General features: G+C 33.3%; 3 protein-coding genes across 4 annotated transcripts; 2 read left to right on the forward strand and 1 right to left on the reverse strand.

The window, feature by feature from the left end:
* Positions 1 to 30: 30 nt before the first annotated feature.
* On the forward strand, positions 31 to 6,325 carry LOC106178138 (peroxisomal membrane protein PEX14). The gene is made up of 9 exons (XM_013561207.3): positions 31 to 119; positions 1,402 to 1,455; positions 1,852 to 1,936; positions 2,161 to 2,253; positions 2,891 to 2,985; positions 3,512 to 3,658; positions 3,966 to 4,057; positions 4,601 to 4,760; positions 5,154 to 6,325. The coding sequence occupies exons 1-9, from the start codon at positions 99 to 101 to the stop codon at positions 5,307 to 5,309; spliced, it is 903 nt and encodes a 300-aa protein (XP_013416661.2). The 5' UTR covers positions 31 to 98; the 3' UTR covers positions 5,310 to 6,325.
* A 554-nt stretch (positions 6,326 to 6,879) lies between these two features.
* On the reverse strand, positions 6,880 to 13,288 carry LOC106178114 (leucine-rich repeat-containing protein 34). 2 transcript variants are annotated; one of them, XM_013561167.2, is made up of 11 exons: positions 13,173 to 13,288; positions 12,778 to 12,905; positions 11,883 to 11,900; positions 10,191 to 10,380; positions 9,907 to 9,990; positions 9,277 to 9,405; positions 8,717 to 8,848; positions 8,369 to 8,487; positions 7,855 to 8,010; positions 7,529 to 7,655; positions 6,880 to 7,248 (listed from the first exon to the last, which is right to left on the reverse strand). In XM_013561167.2, exons 2-11 carry the CDS (start codon positions 12,891 to 12,893, stop codon positions 7,081 to 7,083), a joined length of 1,239 nt encoding a protein of 412 aa, XP_013416621.2. In that variant the 5' UTR covers positions 12,894 to 12,905; positions 13,173 to 13,288; the 3' UTR covers positions 6,880 to 7,080. The 2 variants fall into 2 exon arrangements, with proteins under 2 accessions (XP_013416621.2, XP_013416637.1); XM_013561183.2 differs by lacking the exon at positions 11,883 to 11,900 and having other exon boundaries at positions 13,173 to 13,287.
* LOC106177968 (something about silencing protein 10) lies at positions 13,249 to 21,951 on the forward strand. Its single transcript, XM_013560930.2, has 14 exons — positions 13,249 to 13,373; positions 14,340 to 14,472; positions 15,254 to 15,307; positions 15,809 to 15,926; positions 16,445 to 16,516; positions 16,977 to 17,092; positions 17,416 to 17,675; positions 17,851 to 17,947; positions 18,270 to 18,400; positions 19,280 to 19,397; positions 19,675 to 19,817; positions 20,086 to 20,176; positions 20,344 to 20,451; positions 21,167 to 21,951. Exons 1-14 carry the CDS (start codon positions 13,357 to 13,359, stop codon positions 21,257 to 21,259), a joined length of 1,551 nt encoding a protein of 516 aa, XP_013416384.2. The 5' UTR covers positions 13,249 to 13,356; the 3' UTR covers positions 21,260 to 21,951.
* The last annotated feature ends 218 nt before the right edge of the window (positions 21,952 to 22,169 follow it).

The raw sequence follows: 22,169 nt of genomic DNA on the forward strand, positions 1-22,169 counted from the left end.
CTTTCTACCGTAAAGCCTCGTTATTGCAATAGTAATAATTGCCGATTTTGGAGCTAAGCCGAGGCCATGACTTCTCTCTTAGGTGAAATAGGTCAAACATGGCTGAAGAGGGGGAAAAGGTTAGTTTCATGCCATTTCAATAAATTTAGTATAATCTGTAGTCTTCCTTGGTGTTTGTTTTATTAATCGGCAAGGGGAATAAAGAAAATTTATAAGGTTATCAATTAAATTTATCAATGATAAATTGGTGAGCATTTCTACTGGTTTCGTTTTGTTCCTTTTGTACTTGTCCCTACATGCTAGCCTGTCATGGCCCTGACCTGGGCACTAATAACCACAGGTAACATGTAAAGCCGAAGACAGAGACAAGGTCCAACTAAGTACTGCGTGTGCCGTATCAAAAGGAACATAGCTATATAAATGTAATTGTTGTAGAGTCCAGGGCCGTAGCCTGAGCAAAATGCCAGGGGGGGCAGTAAGCGGACACGAGGGGGCGAATCCCCCGAGGGGGAGGGTGTGGGAGGGGGTGTCCCCCTCCCACGGTGTGGAAAATTTTTAAAAACTGTATGTATAATACTGCATTCTGGTGCATTTTAACTGTTATTTATTGGTCAACCAGAAGTCAGAAATTGTGGGTTCATTTTGCCATAAGTACAGTCATTTTTTCAACACAACACGCCAATTGGCCTTGGGGATAGCTCCCTCAGGGAGGTGAGCTTTTTGGCATGAACTGAGTTGGCTAAAAACAGTACACCTTTGTAAACAGATTGTTGAATGATTGTCTAGTGGCCATGATCAGTGCCTTTTCTCACAGAATTGATACCAACTTTGCAATTATTTTTATACCTTTGCGATTATTTTTTTTGCACCCCAACTTCCAGGGGGGGCAGCTGCCCCCCCTGCCCCCCGGAGTCTACGGCCCTGGAGTCTGTACAGGCAGCGGGGCATAGCCAATTTTATTGAAATAAAAACCTAATGATAAACTGCCTGTACTGTACTGGGTCCTTTAAAACAGACATAGGGTGCTTTCCCAGAGATTTAGATCGATCTAAAGATTAAGATTTAGATCGACCTAACTCCCTGGGGGTTCACGCTAAATTGCAGTCAGCCGAGCGGGCACCATAGTTAATTACCCCCTTACAGCTTTTAGTAGGCGGGACAGACGCTTAAGCCGGCCAAGCTGCAAGTAATCTAGTGAGACTCCCCACAGGGATAGATCGATCTAAAAATCTATGGAAATGGGGTGATACACTGTACGCATATGTAGTGAATGTTTTGTCTGATTGGGTAATTGGTTTTGTTCACTGGTTTTCTGACCTATATACAGGGATTACTTATACTGGTTATTAACATATACAAAGGTACATGTAGTCGTTATCAGCATCATTGTTATTATTACAGATATCAGAGACAGAGTCAGTACCTGTCCTTCCTCCTGAGGTCAGACAGTCTTTGGTAGGTGAATATACTATATGTCTCTCTTTCGTATGTGTGTGTGTGTGTGGGGGGGGGGGGCTGTCTGTCTCTGCCTCCCTCCTATAATTTTGCTCTCCCCACTTCACTTTATGATTTAAATCAGAGGATGATGATATGGTGAAAATGGAGAACTTTCGTTACCTTTATCCTTGGATGAACTGTTGTGGTCTTAAATTGGTATAAAATATTTATGTCTGTATTTTTTTAATTAAGCCATTTCCTGACTTTTTGTTCAACAAGCCTATTGTCTTCATATAAATAAACTAGTGGTAAAAATTATCATTTTCTTAAACCACATGACAAAGCAATTTTGTCATATTTTGGTTAAATGATTGATCAGAATAATTTTACTTGATTTTTTTTCTTCGATTTCAGGTTGGCACAGCAGTAAAATTCTTACAAAACCCCAAAGTCCAAGACACACCTTTATCTAGAAAGAAGGCATTCCTGGAAAAGAAAGGTAATGAATAACTAATACATTTTATTGGTACAAGAGGGAGGTTCTTTTAAGAAATATTTTTATTTTCCCCATATTTTTTTAGTATGTGAGAGTACATGTAGGCATATCAACTGAAAAAACTGAAAAAATAACCTTTTTTTTAACAGAAGCAGAACTTGGTGACTTGCCACATTTATATTATCTTCCTATGTGTTATTGATGTGTTTTGCTTTCATTATTTGAAGGTCTCACCAGTGAGGAAATAGAGCTTGCCATAAAGACTTCAGGCACCCCTTTACAAGATATACCCCAGCATTCACAGCAGGTTCAAGTAATAGGTAATACAGCATTTTGCTCCTTGAATTTATGAAGATTATTAGATGTCCAGTTTAAATAATACCTACGGTAATTACTCTGTAAATTTGAACAATACAAATAAATTTCCACATAGGATTGTTTTGATAATAATTGTACTTCAATATTGTTTCAGAAGTTTTGAAAATTAACTTGTTTTTGTGTAAAAAGATTTTAAGATGAAAAGAAAAAATTTAAAAATGAATATTGGAGTAACTCAGATGTTTGAAAATTGCAGGATAACTATACACAAGTTTTTAAATTAATTACTGGATATTTGTCAGTAATTGATTACCATTACTAATGAGCAATAATTTATTGATTGATGTTTTCCTAAATCATCATAATGCAGTAACTCTAATGAATTATACCTTAAAGTCTGTTAAAATCGTAACATTTTCTGACTTAACTGAAGAAATAATTATTGTTATTAGAAAGCTTTTCACCAATTTTCCATTGATCTGGTTCACATTATTTGACTGTTTAGCTAAAAATATTATAAAAAGAATGGCCCATATCATTGTGTATTTAAGGGAATGAACTTTGATTCATGAATTAAAAGTTGATTTTTTAAAATGATATTTTGAAATTAGCAAGAACTTAACACATTTGGTTTTGTAGCTCCATTACCAACATGGTGGACCAGAGTTAAAGATATTGCCATTGTGACATTAATAGCAGGAGGAGGTGCATATTGGGTGTATAGATTATTCAAGGTAAAAACAATTAAAAAAGAAAAAAAAGTGATAAGCATTGTTCTTTTAAGTCATTACTGAAAGATCATTTATTGGTTACAAATAATAAATGGGAAGGAAATCAGACATTTCTCAGTTATTATTGCAACAATTTTTTTATGGACAGACACTGTGAAGACTTGTAGCCATCACCTGTGTCTGTCCCCGCTGTTACTGTCATTGTTGGTGTCACCATGCACTTTCCTTGCTAACACCATTAAAAAGAAACCGAGCTTCTTATTGTTGCTTGACTTGCACTTAGAATCAGGGGCAGATTGAGGCCATCTTCTGGGTCTTCCTGAAAACGGTCAGATTTTCAGGTTTACATTGACAGGTATCTATTTTTCCTGTTGGAAGACGGTCAAAAATGGAGGATGGATCAACAAAGATAATTTGGAGGACTGTCAAAAATATCTCTGGATCCGCCCCTGAGAATGATGCTTAGGACTAAAATGCAGTTTTAGTTTGAGTAAGAGCCTGATTGGATTAATATTTTTGTTTCTATCAGGAAGCTATATTACCATGGATACGGGGTGATGAACCCAAGGCCAAAAAATATGAACGCCTGGAGACGAGTATGGCAGCCATTCAGGAGTTGTTAAGTCTACAGCAAGAGAAAATCCAGGACATTTCTCATGCTGCCACAAACAGACAGGTATTTTTTTATTTTTATTTCATTTTAAGATATTTTTATGTTGTAGAACTGTTCTGGTAGTGTTAGGAGGAATGCCGTGTGATCACTGGTTCACGTGTGTATCCTTGTTACAATTTGTATTTTTTGATAAAATATTTTAGTCCTCAGTTAATTATTACTACTAAGATAAATCTATAACCAGTTTTGTTGTATTCTCTTTTGTTGAAATCAGCTTTAAAACTGAACTCCTACTGGTAGATACAGGATATCCAAAAAAAAGGGGGGGATAAGTTTTTTTTAACAATTTCTGAACTGGTTACTCTTTCAGACAGGAGATGCCTTGGTGAGGCAACAAGATACCCAATCTCTGAATGAAATCAAACAGGAAATTATTTCACTCAAAGGTCTTTTGCTCAAAAGGTAAGTAGTGCTGAATTTAAAGAGCTCTGATCTTATCAAAATAAACATTAAAGTTAGAGTAGGGATAGCTACAGGTTTATTTTTAAAACAAAGTTTGTATTAACTTTCAAATTCAAAAATTTAGTCCACTTTTTAATTGATAATGATATAAGTCTATTAAAACTCATTTCTTTTTATGTGGACTATTAGTGATTTATCTTGGGTTGAGTTGACTGAAATTTTGGATCATAATATTCAAGCCAGCTTCTGGTCATGGGCTTCTTGTGAATATAGTTCTTTCTCAAATAGAGAATCTCTGAGTCAAAATTTGTTGTCAAATTTGGTTTATGGCAGTGGCTGTCATAAATAATGACTGAAGATTATAATGCTTTTGTTAAAAAAAAAAAACAGCCTGGACAAGACAACAGGCATACCTATGAACCCCAAGATCAGAAGAAAAGAATATTCAAAATGGTTTATTTGAAAATTTAATATTATTCTACCACAGAGGGATAGATAGGAAAAAATTTAATCCCTTGTTTGTTTGTTTTTTTTTTTAAATAGGAACCAGTTCCCTGCAGCCCCAGTTCAGACGCCAATCACTCTGCCGCCATGGCAACTGGAATCATCATCATCACCAACCTTGACAACCACAGCTGCCGAGATGGCAACAACTTTTGCCAATAGTGAAAATGGAACTGCTGCAACAAAGACAGTTTCTGCAGTAAGATCTTTTGTTTTGTACACTGACTGTCTTAGTACAGTCCCCTTGTCATTGTTGTGTAAACAGAGTCACAGGGTTGTACATCAGCAGGCCAGTGACCGCTAAACTGGCATTATCTTAGTCTGCTGATTAAAAGATATAGCCTGCTCAGTAAAATAGATGGCTGATTTGTAGATAACTGACAACAGATGGACGTCTATGGAAAGTTAGTAAAGTCAGTCTGTTTCACCAAGAATAAAACTGTTTATTTATGTGCTATTAGTTGATTTAATCACATTAAAATTTGTCTAAGTTACACAGATTTTTGATTGCATGGCAAGTTATAAGACTAAAAAAAATGAAACTGAAGAACTTTGATAAGAAAATAAAGTACAGATATTAATTGTATTTTAGGAAGCCGAAGGGGAAACTGGGGATGCAGCAGAAACCAATTTTTGTGTTCAATGTGAAGATGGACAAGAGGTCAAAGGTCAAGGTGAAAGTATGACTCCCATAGAAACAAGGGCAGATGAAGAAGAAATGAATGGAAAAAATGAAGAAGTGGATTAGTTTGGAACTTTTTACAAATTAGTGAGAACAGTCAAGGTCATAAGCATGTCTTATAATTTTTTTCCGGTTGTTATTATGAACCCTCTATGATGAGAAAGTAGTTGTAAAAGAATAATAACAATGTTTAAAAATGTGGCTTTATATAGCTTTATGTCGGGAAAGAGTTCTTTTTGGTCAACAAACAAATCATTTATGCCATAAAAATAATAAATTATCTGCTGTAAGGCTGTAGTAGAAAGAGATGTGCCTGGGGGAAACCAAGAGAAATGTTTAAATTTCAGTGCAATATTTGAATTATGTTAAGTATGATTGACATGTCAGTAATGATAAAGTAATTTTTGTAATTATGTACTTTGATATGTAATTTTTACTAGAACATAAATGTGACAACTGAAATATTAACAGTCATTGATTTATAAAATCAAAATAAACAAGCTAGCTGTAGGTTTTGTAACCTAATTTCAGTGGTCTTCTTTACAGTTGTGAAAATCTAGTTTTGTATGAATTCAATGATCAGTTATTATATTTGAAATAAGTAAATGTTTCACACTTATAAAGATGGCAAGTGCTAGAAGCGTACGTATGATTATTGAAATAAGATTAAACTAGTCTTAAATATGGCTAGACAGGGTAAAGGGAAATATTGAGAATATGATTGTCAGTTGAAAATGATAATTACCCAACCACTTTTGTCAAATTTATCTATTTAGAATTTCTGTTTGAAACTATATTAATTGTAGACAAATGCAATGCAGAGATTATCCTTATAAGATAAATGTATTTGTAGTGATGTTTTAAAAACAGCATTAAAACAAGTTGTAGGAATGTGTTCCAAGTAATGGGTTGGATGCATTTTAGTTTATTTTATAATGTAGTAGGTTTTATATGCTGTATAAAAATATAACATTTCACTGCTGCTATAAATGGATTTGTATTGATGTACATTTTGTATAAGAAATTGTTAAGTTTGGACGCAAATTTTAATTAAAAAAATATGAATTAATTCAAATGCCATATTTTGGAGTTTATGTGTATTAGTAGTATCTCTCACAAAGAGATGAATAAAATTTAATATCAAATTACAATAAAAACAACATTTAAAAAAAAAAAGAAATTTATTTACAACAAATAATGAAACAAAGACATCTTCATCATTATCAGGGCAATGAGATTAACAAAATAAATTCCAATGGATGACTTATGTACAGCTGTACATTGAAAATGAATGATATATTGTTCATGAACTCATTTGTGTAAGCATGTCAATTGAATATATTCAATCACTGCTTAATTTAGCAATGGACCTGTTATCCCTATCAGTGTCTTATTGACTCTTAATGGTTCATGTGATTAGACAGACTTCATCCTGTCACCACAGTTAAGACATCAACCTCATACTTCTGAATCCTATGTGATGTCATTAAGTCAATTTCCTGTTGAGTTTAGCATGGTCCTTAAAAGAATGTGATCATCTTGCTGGACCAGGTGCTAAAGGGCGGTTTATATGGTGGGGCTTTTTAAACAAGCTCTTGCATTTTCGTAGTTAATCTGTTTTTTTCTTGTCAAAAACTAAAAAGTAACCATCAATTTTTAGTCTACTACATGGAAGTGAGACCATGACAATTGTTTAGGTTTTATAGTCCTAGTTCTGCAGTCAAACCTTTTCAATAAAGTTAGTGTAGTAGACAAAATATTTTTATTTCTCCATATTAATAGTTAAAAAAAAAAAAAAAAAACCAAGTCACAGTATCACCCTTGTACACAGCAGTGTTTATGTTTTGGGTGGAGGGACATCATCCCCATAGCTAGGTTTCCAGTAATAATGCCGCCTAATGTGATGGTTCAGTTGAGAAAGTATTGTGATGCCGTCTACGACGTATGGTCGCACGTCCGTGTTCTTCGGGAGGAGACGTTCTGTTTGAAGCAAACCAGAAAAAGCCTGGAAGAGAATGTAAATGTAAGTTTGATGACGAAATTATTTTAAGTGATTTTTTAAAAATCATTGACATGATTAGCTATAAAAAACTTAGAATTGTCATATTTACTTTCAATATCATTTATCATTATTGTTCTTGTTATTACTACCAGCAGAGGACTTGTCTTCATTATATGGTCAGCATACAATGCAAAGGCTACATTCCACCTTTTTAACATTATTTCTATTTTTACAGTTTTATTTTAAATAAAGATGATCAAAAATATATTTTGTAAATGCTCACAATGGCTGCAGGTTCCTCCAAGTTATTTCCCCAGATATAAACAGCCTGGAGCCCCATGTTAAACTTCATACAGTCTGCTATGGCACATAACCCTTTACTGCTGATGTTATTATAGCAGATCACCAGTCTGAAAGGTTCAATAAGTCTAATAATTAATACTTGAACATGTGCATATGTATTTTAATGCTATATATATATATATATATATATATATATATATATATATATATATATATATATATATATATATATATATATATATATACACTAGTATAAAAGAAATTACAGAAAAACAGCTACAAATAAAGCAATGACCAAGGACTTACGTTTGTAAATTTGTGTTGAAGGTGGTTAGTGCATCTGCCAAGTGAATTGCCCCATCATCTTCTAGCCTGTTGTAGCCAAGGTCCAGGATCTCTAGAGGTGTGTTCATCTTTAGGAACTTAGCCAGCTCAAAGGTTCCATCTCTTGTAATACGATTACTAAGAAAAAAATCATTTTTATTTTCAATCGACTTGTGCATATACATATACAGAGATAACCTAAAGAGCTGCATGTAACTGTTCCAAAACTTAACCCTATATACTAGATCTAGTTGGTAAAGTTTTTCAGACAAAATTAAAAAGTTAAAATTTTATCTTTCAACAAATGGTAACAATTTTTGACAAAACATGAGAGGAGAAATGCAATACGATCATCATTAATACTCAGTTTTTTTTTCAATTTTGTATTGGTACATGAATTTTAGAGTCCCATTTAATATGAGAGTGAAATATTTGTAACACTACAGTGCTGTCTTTTGGATTTCAAATTAAGTTTTAAAATTAATTTACTAATTACCAACTCAAGTCCAGATATCGTAGAGTATAGTTGCCCATGAGGTTCTCTGCCAGTCTTGTGGCACCAAAGTCTCTCATGTCATACTTCTGCATATGGATCTCTCTGAGAGTTCTGTTCACCTAAAAGACAATAATCATATATTTTATAAATAATTATTAATGTATTATCATACACAGGCATATGGATCTTTTTCAAAGCTCTGTTCAACTGCAAACATTTTTTATTTCAATTACAAAAATTATGAGCCATTGCTACAAGAGATCTAAAAACAACATTTATTATTATAATAATAATAATTATTATTATTTTGAGTAAGGGAAGGGTATATAAAAATTAATAATTTCTTACCTTCAGTGTTTTGGCCATATGAACTGTGCATTCTTCTTGGTGAGAAAAAAGGATAGGCCTGTTCACATTGAGGGCTCGCAGAGTTTGGTTCTGAGTGAGAACTGTGCCTAAGGCTATTACACTTTCCTGCTCCTAAATATGTAAAAAAAAGAACTTCTAAGGCACATATCAGTACAACTTACAGTTCTTTCTAGAGTAACAGTAATTGTAAATATGTATTGAAGTACACATTGTAATTTCAAAACATTTCAGCTACCACAATTTAAAGGAGAAAGTAAGGTTGAAGTTTTACTGTATTTTTCTCTTTTTACAATAACTTTCAATTTTTTGTCTTAACAGACATGTAAACGCACACATGCATGCACGAATGCACCACATACACATATTTTTGCACTTATCTACTCACAATCTATAACATCTACAAAAATGGATGAATACACACACACACACACACACACACACACACACACACACACAATCTCTCTCTCTCTCTCTCTGCAACAGTGTACCCCCCCCCCCCCCCCCCCCACACACACACACACACATCATTTTGGATTTACCAAATCACAGTCTCCAACATCCAGCTGCTCCAGGTTCATATTGACTTGTAACATTTGTGCAAAATACATGCCGCCCTTGTTACCTATCTTGTTACCATTCATTCTGAGGAACACCAGGCTTTCGTTGATCTGGAAGAATAAAAGTCAGCTGTATACCTATACGGTTTTGACGAACTGGTATTGTACTTTGAATCCTGAATGTTGCACTTTATCCTCTGACCTTTGAAGTCTGAACTTTTTTCTTTTTATGTTAATTGCATGATTTTATGACATTTAGAAAATTGGCCAGAACAGTTCCTTTTCTGACATTTCACACAACTCATGTTTGATTAATATATCATCTTATATCCAACTCTATACTTTTATGCTTTTTACAAAAATTCAAATCTTAGAGAACAAAAATGAGAATAAATGACTTTGGCCAAATTTACTACTTTTAAAATATCTTTAACATCATTTTCAGATTAATTACAAACCATAAATTCTTTAAAAAAAATTTTTTTGGGGAATTCATGAGAAATGTCCGAAGTGAAAATTGGTTTGAATTTGTTATTACTCATAATTTGATTATAAACATAAGTAATACCTGACAAGTAAAAATTAACTAATATCAGACAAGTGTTTACCTACCTGCAGTGCTCTGGCTATGGCCTCTGCCCCCGCCTCACCTATCTCATTACACATCAGATTTAGTTCACGAAGGAGAGGAGTTTCCTGAAAATAAATAAATAAATAAATAAATAAATAAAACAAAACTTAATCCAAAGTGAAAAATGCAAAGAGGGCTGTTCTCAAAATTTTTATTCTATTAATATGAGTAAGCTATTTTAAGTCTATTAACCAATACATCACAACGTTTGATTTTCAAGTTTTAGCTAATTATTTTCACTTAAATAATAAACACAACTTTATACCTCTAATAATTTCCCAATGGCCTTTGCCCCCTCGTCTGTGATGTGGTTGTACCTGAGGTCTATGGAGGTGACGTACATGTTGTTATAGAGGGTCTTGTACAGCACCTGGACGTCCTGGTCATTGATCCTGGTGTTGGTCATCAGGTGGTTGTTTCCAGCCAGGCTCATGTGCATGCTGTCCTTGTAATCCCTGGACATGAGTGAAGGAAAGAATGAGCAAATGAACAAATGGATGAACGGTTGAAAGGAAAGGAATACACGAACAAACACACGAGTGAACAAATGAATGAATGAATGATGAAACAAATGAATGGTTGGATAAAATTACTTTTAAAATTCATTTCTCTTTATCATATGACAGTTTTCCTTTCTATTATGGAAGTCAGAGTCATAAAATACTAAGCAGGTATAATTTAATACTAAGTATGCAATAACTTTTATCTTTTAATTTTTGTTTACATCAAAAATTTACTTTTTCATGTTTTTTTTTTCTATCTACTTTTCAAATTTTTCAAATTCCTTCTAATTTGATGAAAACCAATGTGCTCCAAGTGAATCCTGAACTGATAAGCTAAATTAAATACAAAATATGTGCACAGTGGTGGAACTGGGAGCACTGTATAAAAGGTACTCCATACTAAAAGCATCTGCTGCATCCAGATTTAAGTAGTGCTTTGAACCTTTTTAAGCCTTTGTGGTAAACACTGCCTAAAATACTGACTGGATGATAAATAAATAGGTGCAGTGCTTTGAGCTTTATAAGCTACAACACTGAATTGCTATTAAATAAATAGATAAATAAATAAATAATTAAATAAATAAATGAATAAAAAAATAAATACTCTTAGCAAGCCCATGCTATTCTTAAATAAAGGTGCTGCGTACATACAAATATTAATGTAAACAAACCAAACAAACCAACTGAAAATAATAAATTCAATATTCAAAATAAGCCAACTTTAAAAAGCTATAATATATAATTAAGTCAAAGAATTACGACATAATGCACGTTTAAGAAATTTTGTTAAATAATTTGAACTGTTCTAAAGAATTCCTGAAAACAAACAAACAAACATTTAGTAATAAATAATAAAGATAACTTTGCAATTAATATGTAGGGCACATGTTATGTAAATTAGTACAGGTTGTATTGCTCTGAAATATTTCTTGGGTAAAAAAATTGAAATCAAAATAATGTAAAATTAAATTGAAAATTAAAATAATTTTTTTTATTTTCAACCAATAAATAGGAACTTTCTAATGAAAACAGTAAATGGAACATAAAGCAAATAGAGCCAACATAAATATTCTACAAATCAAAAGATAACTCAAAGCCTAAGCTTGTCAGTTTTAACGTAAATCACTTTCAATCATGTGACCTCCAAAATATCTTATTTTTGACATAAAAAAATTATCTATTAATTGCCAAGAATGATATTACAAGTTGCTTTGAATTAAAAAAAAAAGGAAACAGAAAGAAACAATAATAACAATAAGGCAACAGTATAAAGAAATTATAAAACAAGCCATAAAAATTTTTTAAGTTTGGCAGAATTATTATAATCGAAAAGGGAATTGTGTCAACTGTTACAATCAAAAGTGATTTACCAAAGAACTGACTTCACTGGCAGCTGAACACATTTAAGTGCATTTCTATTGCAGTTAAATATAATTAATACACCACCTACTCACCCCTCCATGTCCCTGTGTCTGTGTAAAGGTTGAAGAGAATTTACAATTTCATTTAATGGTGCAAACACATCAAAAATTCAGAGTGCATATCATTGAAGCAATGCATATAATCTTGAAGATTTTAAAGATATATTTGCATGATGAATATCAATATATACATTATGTCTAGTGGTGTCTTCACATCATAACATCAGAGAGTCTGCGTGTAACAAAAGCAACCTGGCAGTTATTCTCAGTTTACAAAAATTTTGTCCGAATGAATGTACTAGTAATATGTCCTTCCTATTTTTGGTCCAAAGGTCAGGACTATATTTGTTAGTTGCTCAGGGAATATTCAAATACAAAATACATGTTAGCAATTGACAGTAACTGACTGATTGGCTTTTATAATCCATTATTTTACTGTTTAAAATTTTTTAAAAAAAATTCATTTCTGGGGTAGCCATATCATCCATGGATTTGAATTTTTTTTAAGACTGCCAGATATTGGGTAAGAGCAAGTAAGCAAGTAAAGATAAGAGTGAAAATATATGAAATAGAATTAATTATCATTCACAATAACCCCTCCACCAAATTAATTTGCACAAAACATATTTTATAATTAGTCAAAAATACGAATTATGACTTGACTAATTACATCTCTCCAATTTGACAGCAAATATTTACGTAAGACAGGTGACACCAAAAAAGCAAATTTCTCCCAAAATCTCAATTATCGCCAATGCCATAATTCATCCACATCGATTTGGTACAGTGCCTGTATTATAACCTTTTTAATTTCGTAAATCAAAAAACACTGTTGTGGCAAAATGTGATGAGAAATTTGTTAAGATTTGTGTCACTCCATCATATAAAAAATCCAAAACATATTATTTTTGAAAATTAAGGGACTTACTCCTCAGCATCCAATTTTTCTTTTTCCAGTACTCTATTGATGTACGGACATGGTTTGCAGTTCAACTCAGCACAGACTGCTTTGAAGCGGGTAATGGTCTCTGTAATGTCTGTCATTTTGCTGAAGTCCTAAGTGTTATGATATAAAATTAGATTGCTGTATTTTGAATATACTGTAGCAGAACAAACATTTATGTTAGGCATTGCTTTACTTTTGTTATAGATCTACATGTACAAGTTCGAAACTGCACAACTCGGGAGGAATTTTTCAGTCTACTTTCTTCTGATAGCTGAAAAACGGGATTAAAGAAGTGAAATACATTCATCAGGCCAACATTTAACAGCTAAACCCCCAAGAAAAGAATTATCAACTTAATTCTATAAATAAGCACTAACCTTTGCAATGAAATAAAACTTATTCCGAAAATTTCAATCCTTTTACTTGTCCGCCATGTTCGAAGTTGCTACAACAAGGACATCTCGTGCACGTGCAAATATCGCGAGACCTGCTCCGCCATAATAAAATTTAGGTCACAGTTATTACACGTGCGCTGAAAAAGTTCGCTCGAAAATTAACAGTATGGGGAAAGCTAAGAGGTAATAGTAACAATAATATACATTAAGTTAAATCCGAAAAATGTTGGTCACCAAATAATTTTAATTGTGCTCAGAATTTTATCGGTAATTGGCGTTTGAAAATACAAAATGAAGTCCGCATGGATAGGTATATCAGAAAAATTTTCAAACTGATCAGAAAATTAAAATACTTATATCATCTGAAAGGTAATGCAAAAACCGGATGAAATCATTTGGAATTTTTTAAATATTCCTACAAGCAACAAAGATATTGAAGTTTTTTAACTGCAAAAATCCACCAAAAGTGTCCACACTTCTCAGCTCAAAACCTGTGCCCACTGACCAGCAGTGATCACTCAGGCGCAGCAGAGCACCCTGTGTGTCTTTTTGTGCTCAGCCTATTGTCTGGCTCACATAGCCTGTGACTAATCAGGGCAGAGCTATTTCCCTGTGGTAATTTTCACATCATGTAATATTGCGGATTAAATTAACTATACTTCGCAACCTTCAAATTTCATGATTTTTCTACATAATATAGCAAATTTCATAAACTTTGCTGGATATAAATTTCAAAAAGATGATACCAGCACTTACCTGAAATTTTTTAGCATTTTGTAGAGGCAAAACTTAAAACAAGCAGAACCGAAACTTGTCAAAGACTGCAACATGGGAAAATCATGTGACCGGATTTTACTCTTTGATTTACAACTTATTTAGTTAATGGCTTGTATTAGTTTTTTTACGCAGCGCTAAAAGAGAGATTTAAAAAAGGGGTTCCATAGGCGAACTGTCAGCAGGCCGACTTCAGTTTAACACTTCACTGCCCGTGGACAGTTACGACTGTAGCGCCCCTAGCGGATTGTGATCTACCTAGCATGGACTTTATGTACAATGTCATTTGAATTAGTTATTTATATGCATCTTAAATACTAACCAACAATAACATGGCAAGTAGAAAGTTAGCAATCATTTATGTTAACATTTCAGAGTGAAGAAAGCAGTGCCTGCGGCAAAGAAAAGGAGTTTGCCTACAGAGGACTCCGACACTGACTTGCCCGATCCCAAGTCGCAAGACTTCTTCAATGATGAAATTGATGACTTCCATGCTAGTAGAGATAAGGTGGAGTTTTTTTTTCTGTGTGTGTGTCTGAAGGGGGGAGGGGGGGGGGTTGGAGTGGGGTTATTAATTGAAATTGAGATCCTGTGGTTCTTAAGATATACATATCATTAGAATGTAAATGAATGATTGTCAAAAATAACAAAATGAAAAGAAAAAAATGATGTGGAAAAGATGAAAATGCCAACATACTTATCTTTATATATTTTGACTATAACAAAAATATGGCCACTTTCTAAAAAATTGTGTTGAGAACTGTCTCAAGTACAGATTTTGACCATTAATAAAAACAAAATCTTTACCAGTAACTGAAAAAATTTACAAAATTTTATTGGTCCAGCTTCAGCATTTGTTTGAGGGGTTAGTGTTAGCATAGCAGACTGATAAAGTGGCTTCTAAGTGGCATCATATACAGAGAGCAATGATGAACTACTTGTCTCGTTCGTATGACACTGGAAGCAGTGCGGTGATTAGTATTGTAGTGGTATTTCTGAGCTCTCATAATATCAGACAGTGTGCTAAGTATAAAAGATAGTATTAATTAGGTTGAAATGTGGTACCTGATCAGATCAGGATATTGGAAATCGGGAAAATTAGTAAATCAGTGAATTGAATGAAAAAAATTGCAAGTTTTCTGTTATTGAAATTAAAATTTTTAAATCATGAGTAATAGATCATGAGTAATATTAACAACTACAACTTACAGTAATCATAATAAGTTCTTATTTAATTTTTTGTTACATGCAAAATTTTTCTTTCATTTTGGTTTGTTTCAAATTTTCAGATTCCATTGGGCAGTCATATGATGGAACCTGCTGGTTTCAGTTCTGATGAAGAGGTGAAGACTTACGTTATAATTATATACAGTTTACACAGTTTATAATCATAAGTTGGGGTTCACTAAAGCATTTATTTCCATTTGAGCCTTTTAACTTACTATTGAATTCAGGTAATAAGGTCAGTAAATGTTATAGGTAGTCATGTAAAATGTCTTTTGTAGAGTTATATTGGATAGCATCTTAAGAATTTTTACTGTCATTGTAAATGACATGGCAAGTAAGTCTGAAATGTCAAAAATGATAATATTTAAATGGATATTTGCTTTTAATCCATTTCTGGAGTTAAAATATATGTCATTGCAAAATTAATGATTTTGCAGTCTGAACATGCAGGCAGACAAAATGGTTGTATTCTTCTTTCGATGACCAAAAAGTCCCTCTTGGTTTACTTGAAATGTACCAAAACCAGAAATAGATTTCATGTAAACTGTGTATATGTTTACAGCAGGATGTCTACTGATCTTCATAGACTTAATGAAGAACTTATTTCCATGTTGTAGGAGGTTCTTCCAGTTGAATCAGACTATGATGAGGAAGATGAAGATCAAGAAGAAGAAGGATATGAAGAGGCTGAAGGAGCAGACCACAGCGATGATTCTGCTAAGGATGGAGAGGATGGTAGGATTGCTTTGTACTGAATGAAATATTGGTAGTTTCACGCAAGTTATTTAATTTTTTGTTTGTTTATTACCTCTGCCAAGGAGGTTATGTTTTCACCCCTGTTTGTCTGTCTGTTTGTTTTGTCATCAACGTAACTCAAAAAATTATGGACCGATTTTGATGAAATTTTCAGGAACTGTCAGAAGTGGGCCAAGGAAGAGATGATTAGTTTTTGGTGGTGATCCGGATCAATAATCAATCAATAATAATAAAAAATCGCTGCCTTGGCACAGGTCTGCACTCTCAGAGTGCTTTTCTAGTTTATTTATTATTTTGCCAAAACTGTAATTTATTTTCTTGCTTTGTACAACTCAGTTCTTTGGTGAAAATTTAGTTGAAACAAAAGTCATGTTTATTTTCACACTATTTTCATGTGTGATAAATCTGCGAAATTGCCAAGAAAGTTTAAGTATATTTTGTTATAATGATGTGCCATTTGGTATGGGCTTATTTTCTGTTTATCATAAAATTTTCAGATTTAGATGAAAAAGCATGGGGAAGGAAGAAATCCAAGTTTTATGGAGCTGATGTTGAAGATGTTGATATTGGTAGGTGGCAATTTTTAATTTATATTCATAAATCTTTAGGGTAAATTTTTTTAAGCAGTTTTTTCAGATATCCTTTAAGTACTGTCCTTTCAAAATGAATCAACTTATAGCATTGAATGTGCTATTTTGGATTAATTTTGCATAGGAAATAGTGTAGTTGTAGGAAAAAATTGAAATGGCACCTCAAACAGTAATACTGTGATAGACAAAAAAAAAATGTAAAGCAAGCATGAGAGAAAACATGAGTACAAGAAACAAAGATGTTATGATGATGGGCTTCGGACAAGATGTTATGATGATGGGCTTCGGACAAAGTGGTGTGCTGTGCTGTAGTAACAGGAATCTAACTCATTGAATATGTCAATTAAAATTTATGTTTGATTTATATATTTTTTAATTCATCTTCAGATATGTTATTATTATTATTTATTTTTTTTTTAATCAATTTTATTTTCTATAGACCTTAGTGGCTCTGAGGAAGGAGATGCTGAACTGGAAGAGAAGGAGGCACTTGCGTTACAGAAAAAAATGGCAGAACAACTCAGTGAGGAGGACTTTGGTTTTGAACTTTTCCAGGTTTGTTCATTATAGTTTTCATCTCAGTTTGTTTTTGAAATGAGAGTGTTCTAGGAAAGGGGATCTCTGAAGGACAAAGCTGATTGCCAGATATTTCAGACTTTGGAATGAATCAAGACTTTAATAATAATAATAATAAACTTTATTTAAAGAGGGTAAAACATGTTAAGTGCACACACTTATCTTACTTATAACTTTAATCACTTAATGATACCATTTTGCAAAGGCGTTTTGAACAAAACATAGAGAAGGCAATATAATTATTAAGAACATTTACTGAATTACAATAATTTTTAAATTCTTGCATTATATTTTATGATTAGGACACAAAGAAATCAAAACAAGTAGAAGACACAGAGCAAGAGAAAATTCACACAGATTTGTCCTCGCTCTCAAAGAAGAAAAAAATGGAATTGCTCAAAAAAGAGTCACCAGAACTTATTGAACTGATTGATGACTTCAAACTGAAATTGACAGAGGTTAAAGAGAGAATAGAACCCATGTTTAAGCTGGTGAGAGATGGGAGCATTCCGCCAGGTGGTGCTGCAGATTACATTGAGACCAAGATGAGACTGTATCTAAGGTGAGTAGCCTAAGGTTGATTTGACTTAAATGTGGCCAGACAAACACTGCACGTAATATAATCATTCAGTGAAAGATAACCCATGCAAAAGCAATTGTTGCATTGCACATGCGCCTGGCGCAAGGTAGTTTAAACACCTCTAAAGATTAATTTAAGCTTCCTGTATTTATTTCAGCTACTGTCTGAATGTCCAGTTCTACCTCATATTGAAAGCAAGAAGAACCCCAGTACAAAACCATCCTGTCATAGGGAGACTGGTACAGTATAGAAATGTGAGCAACCTCTGCTTTAAATGGAATAAAATGAGAAAATTTCTAACTGCAAATAGTTTACTAAAATGTGCTTTGATTAAGGGAACCCCCTACTTGTAAATGGGTTGGGGTACTAAACGGAAATCCCAGACAGAGAAATATTTCTTGTGAGACAAAAAATAGAAGTGCAAATAACTATTGATTTTAGTAGTTGTTTAAATAAAGAAACTGTTAAATAAATGCAGTTACCTCCTCTGACTTCAATTAATATCTACTTTGACCACAACCAGTTCAGAACTATATGAAGAAATTAGTTCAATTATTATCGTAACTTATTTTGCAGCTCATAAAAGATTTGCTTCCTGTGGACGAGCAGCTGCAGCCTCAGGTAGATGACATCTTGGAGAGGGTGAAGAAAGGAGAAGTGATCAGACCTCAGCAGGCAGAAGTCAGGAAGAGAGTAATGTTCGACAGGTGAAAGCAAAAAGTTTTATTTGAAATTTGTAAGATTTAGACAGAATATTGAAATTTATTCAACCCTGGGGAAGCGCTAGCACTTGCCTATTTAAACAAATTCTAAAACTGACTTTAATTGGCTAAACAAAATAAGGTTGATTTGACTTGTTTCAGTCAAATTTAAACCATTTTGTGAAAAAATTGATGAAAGAGTAGTGGTTGGCTAAGCAGAAAAAATTGCTAGCACTTCCCCAGCAACCTTAGCACTACCCCAGCAACCTATATGGGGATGTGATGAAATGGGTTTTTCATCATTGCTTTTGTGAATCGTAAAAATGTGACGAGTCATTGGAGATCAAGGAGCTGGAAGTTGAGAGCCATGATGATATATTAGTCTCGTTCGTATGAGACCTCTCCCCTGTAGAGGTCCTGATTAGCACGTAGTGGTATTTCTGAGCTCTTCATACTTCAAAATAATACTCCTGAAAATTTTACAATTTAGTAATGATACACCTCCTTACTTGAATTTATGTGAAGACTTAGATCATTAACACATGATTTTGAATTTGATAGAAAAATGACACAAGAAAAATAAAACCCTTTGCTACTCCTAAATAATTGATAACAATTTGATTCACAAAATGAAATCAAAATTGGTTTTAGTGACCAATTAATTTATCCACTTTTCTTATATTTTTGTTTCCCCACTCAGTTTCCTGATCCAGATTTCCTAAATTACTATCACCATGTACCTCATCCATGTAAATTATTCAGTTTTTTTCCTTAATGCCCCATTTTTATTTGCTAAATCCTCAGCACTGTGTCATTCCTGTGGATTATTTTGTTAAAATACACAACAGATTATTTTACCAAATATACAATTTGATATGCCTCCAGGAAGAGAAAACTTCCCAAAACAAAGAAGACAGGTGTAGAGAAAAAGAAGCTGTCACAACTTATGGATGATGAGGATGAAGAAGAAGAGGAAAGTGACAGCAATGATAATAAATCTAAAGTAAGCTATGGATCTTGAAAATATGTACTTTGAATTGGTCAGCCAAAGTCGGTGATGAATTGATGGAAAATTTTTTTAGCATTGTTACTTAGTTAAAGAAGATCTTAAGAACATGGGACACATTTCATATGTTTGATTTATATCATGAATATTAGGTTTGTTTATTTGACTTTGTTGGAAGATGTCGTTTTCATATAAAAAGAATTATATTGTTAAATGTGTTTTGTGAAGTTCAGTCCTGATATTTCCTCTATTTTATTCATGTATTTATTTTAAGAAAAAGAAAGGAGAAGAGAGATTTGAGACTAAGGATGAGAAAGAGGCTCTGGAATTCTATCAGATGATGAAGGAAGGCAGACGACAAGTTGCTGATGGTCAGGAAGAGGAAGAAAGTGACCAAGAAGGCCATCTTGACGAGGGGTAAATATATGTTATAAATGTTAATGTCTGAAGCTTTGTCTGTATCGTTTGTAAATCGTAATGTTGATGGAGAAAGAAAAATGAATTAATGTGTTCAAAATGGGCTACTCAAAGATTAGAAAAATGAATAAATATTTGACGATTTACTAAATAACATGGAGGACGCTCTACAATCCATTCTGATATTATATATATATATATATATATATATATATATATATATATATATATATATATATATATATATATTTGCATTTATTTATTTCAGGGAAAAAGAAACTGGTGCTGAAGATTTAGCAGATGAAGGTGGAGAAATTGAAGATGAAGAAGATGGTGGAAAAAGAGGGATAAATTATCAGGTTAGTGAGATTTTTAAAAGTATTTATAAGTATATTTTCATTTTATCTCCTTAATTTTGATTTTTTTTTTTTTTTTTTTTTCAAATTCAAACATTTTGGAAAAAAATATTTTAGGGCAGTTGACCCATAGACTTGTATGTTGAAAATGTTCTTTCTCTATGTTCTAGATTGAGAAGAACAAAGGTCTTACACCACATCGCAAGAAAGAATTAAAAAATCCTCGTGTGAAGCATCGTAAAAAGTACAGAAAGGCCAAGATAAGACGCAAGGGACAGGTGAGCATGGGGAACATCCCAGTTTTATGAGAAAAAATTGTTAATCGCTTTTGCCTGGCTGTTATATTTCTGTTGAATATAAGATGAGAGATTTCAACAGCTTTTGGCTGATTTATATCTATTTGTGTCAGATTTCTTTGTTGAAGTCATTATTTGTGTAAAGTTATACTCTTATTGTAAGACACATTGCTTGTAATTCAATGTAGATATGAATCTAAAATTATATAATTATGATCAAGGTGCATAATTGAAGTGCCAAGAAGATGAAGCATTTTCATGTCTGTGACCTAAAGTAATGTGCTATTTTAGAAATGTAATCCGAGAGCTGTGATGATATCTTTGTCTCGTTCGTATGAAAAGTGGGCCTTCTGTCTTGAACAAAGGCACAGTTTGAATTGAATCTTATTTCTGAGCTCTGTAGGATTTTGTATGAAAAAGATAACATCTGCATCCGGACATCTTCAAGATAGTAGATTGTGTCATTGTTATACAAATTATAAATTTTAATACCGAGCTTTGATAGGAATTCAGCTCAGTTATATTGTATTGTATGCATTAAATTTTCATACGTGTTGCATTCTGAATCATTTTTTCAGAGATAACAATAGTCTGGGCATGTTATACACTATACATGGTATACTAAGTGTGGAAATATCATAATTTTATTATTTATTAAGTTTTGGGGAATAGGCAGTAAATATGCCTTTCTTTTCAGATTCGAGAAGCACGCACAGAAATGAAGCGTTACGGAGGGGAGATATCCGGCATCAGGGCAAGCATTATTAGAGTAGTGAAACTCAAGGCTTGATGCATGATGGAGGAATTTATTGAACATTTTTGATGCGTGATGTGGCTGCGACAAACCATGTGGTGACTGAATGCAGACAGACGCTAAAAACCTGGACCCTGTAACTCGAAAGCATGGCGCACTGCGACCGAGCGCAAGTGTCTTGATGCCATAACTCACCCATACTCGCCCCATATAATACATTGTAGCCTCTATGTGATATCGCTATTTACAATACGCGATGTTTTCGAGTTACGGAGCCCTGCTCACTTGTACCTTTTTACTCGTTCATAACTATCTGGAAGATTACAGCCAAACAGGAATGGGACTCTGCCCCCTAGACCCCATGCTATATTTTCAGACTTTTTCACTGAATGGCAGTTTCATCCCAGGCATCAACTAGCACCTGCTTGTTCAAGTTTGGACAGACATTTCAGAAAACCTGTCCGGGCACAATACCACGGAGGTTTATTATTGTGGAAAAACTGAAGTTACAGTGTAGAAAAGAATACGTCACTAACAGAAATATGTATATTTTTATACAACCTGCATGTAGCATAGTCGATTGGATTCAAAACTACAGCTTAACCAGTTTCTAACAAGGCGGCCAAAATTTCTCTAATTATTGGCATTTCATTCATGTTTTCTTAAATGTAAAATTTCTTTCAGTCATGATAAAACATTTTCAATAATATACAGATCATTTTTTAAAAGTGCCTGTGTTTTCATTTTCTTTATACAGTATAAAGGCGTTTCCATGAGAGATAGGTAGTAACGCAGTACGTGGTGATCGCCATTGATGGCAGGGTGATGGTTTTTCTAAAAAGTGGCCGTAAGGAAGGGGGGAGTCAACCCCCATGATCTAAGCCTTTGGGTATAACATGTTTTAAAAGACTATGTAAACTATGGTTATCTAGAATATTTAGATTAA

This window comes from Lingula anatina, chromosome 9 (genome assembly GCF_051362555.1).
Source record: "Lingula anatina isolate TDL-2025a chromosome 9, LinAna3.0, whole genome shotgun sequence".
Classification (NCBI taxonomy): domain Eukaryota; kingdom Metazoa; phylum Brachiopoda; class Lingulata; order Lingulida; family Lingulidae; genus Lingula; species Lingula anatina.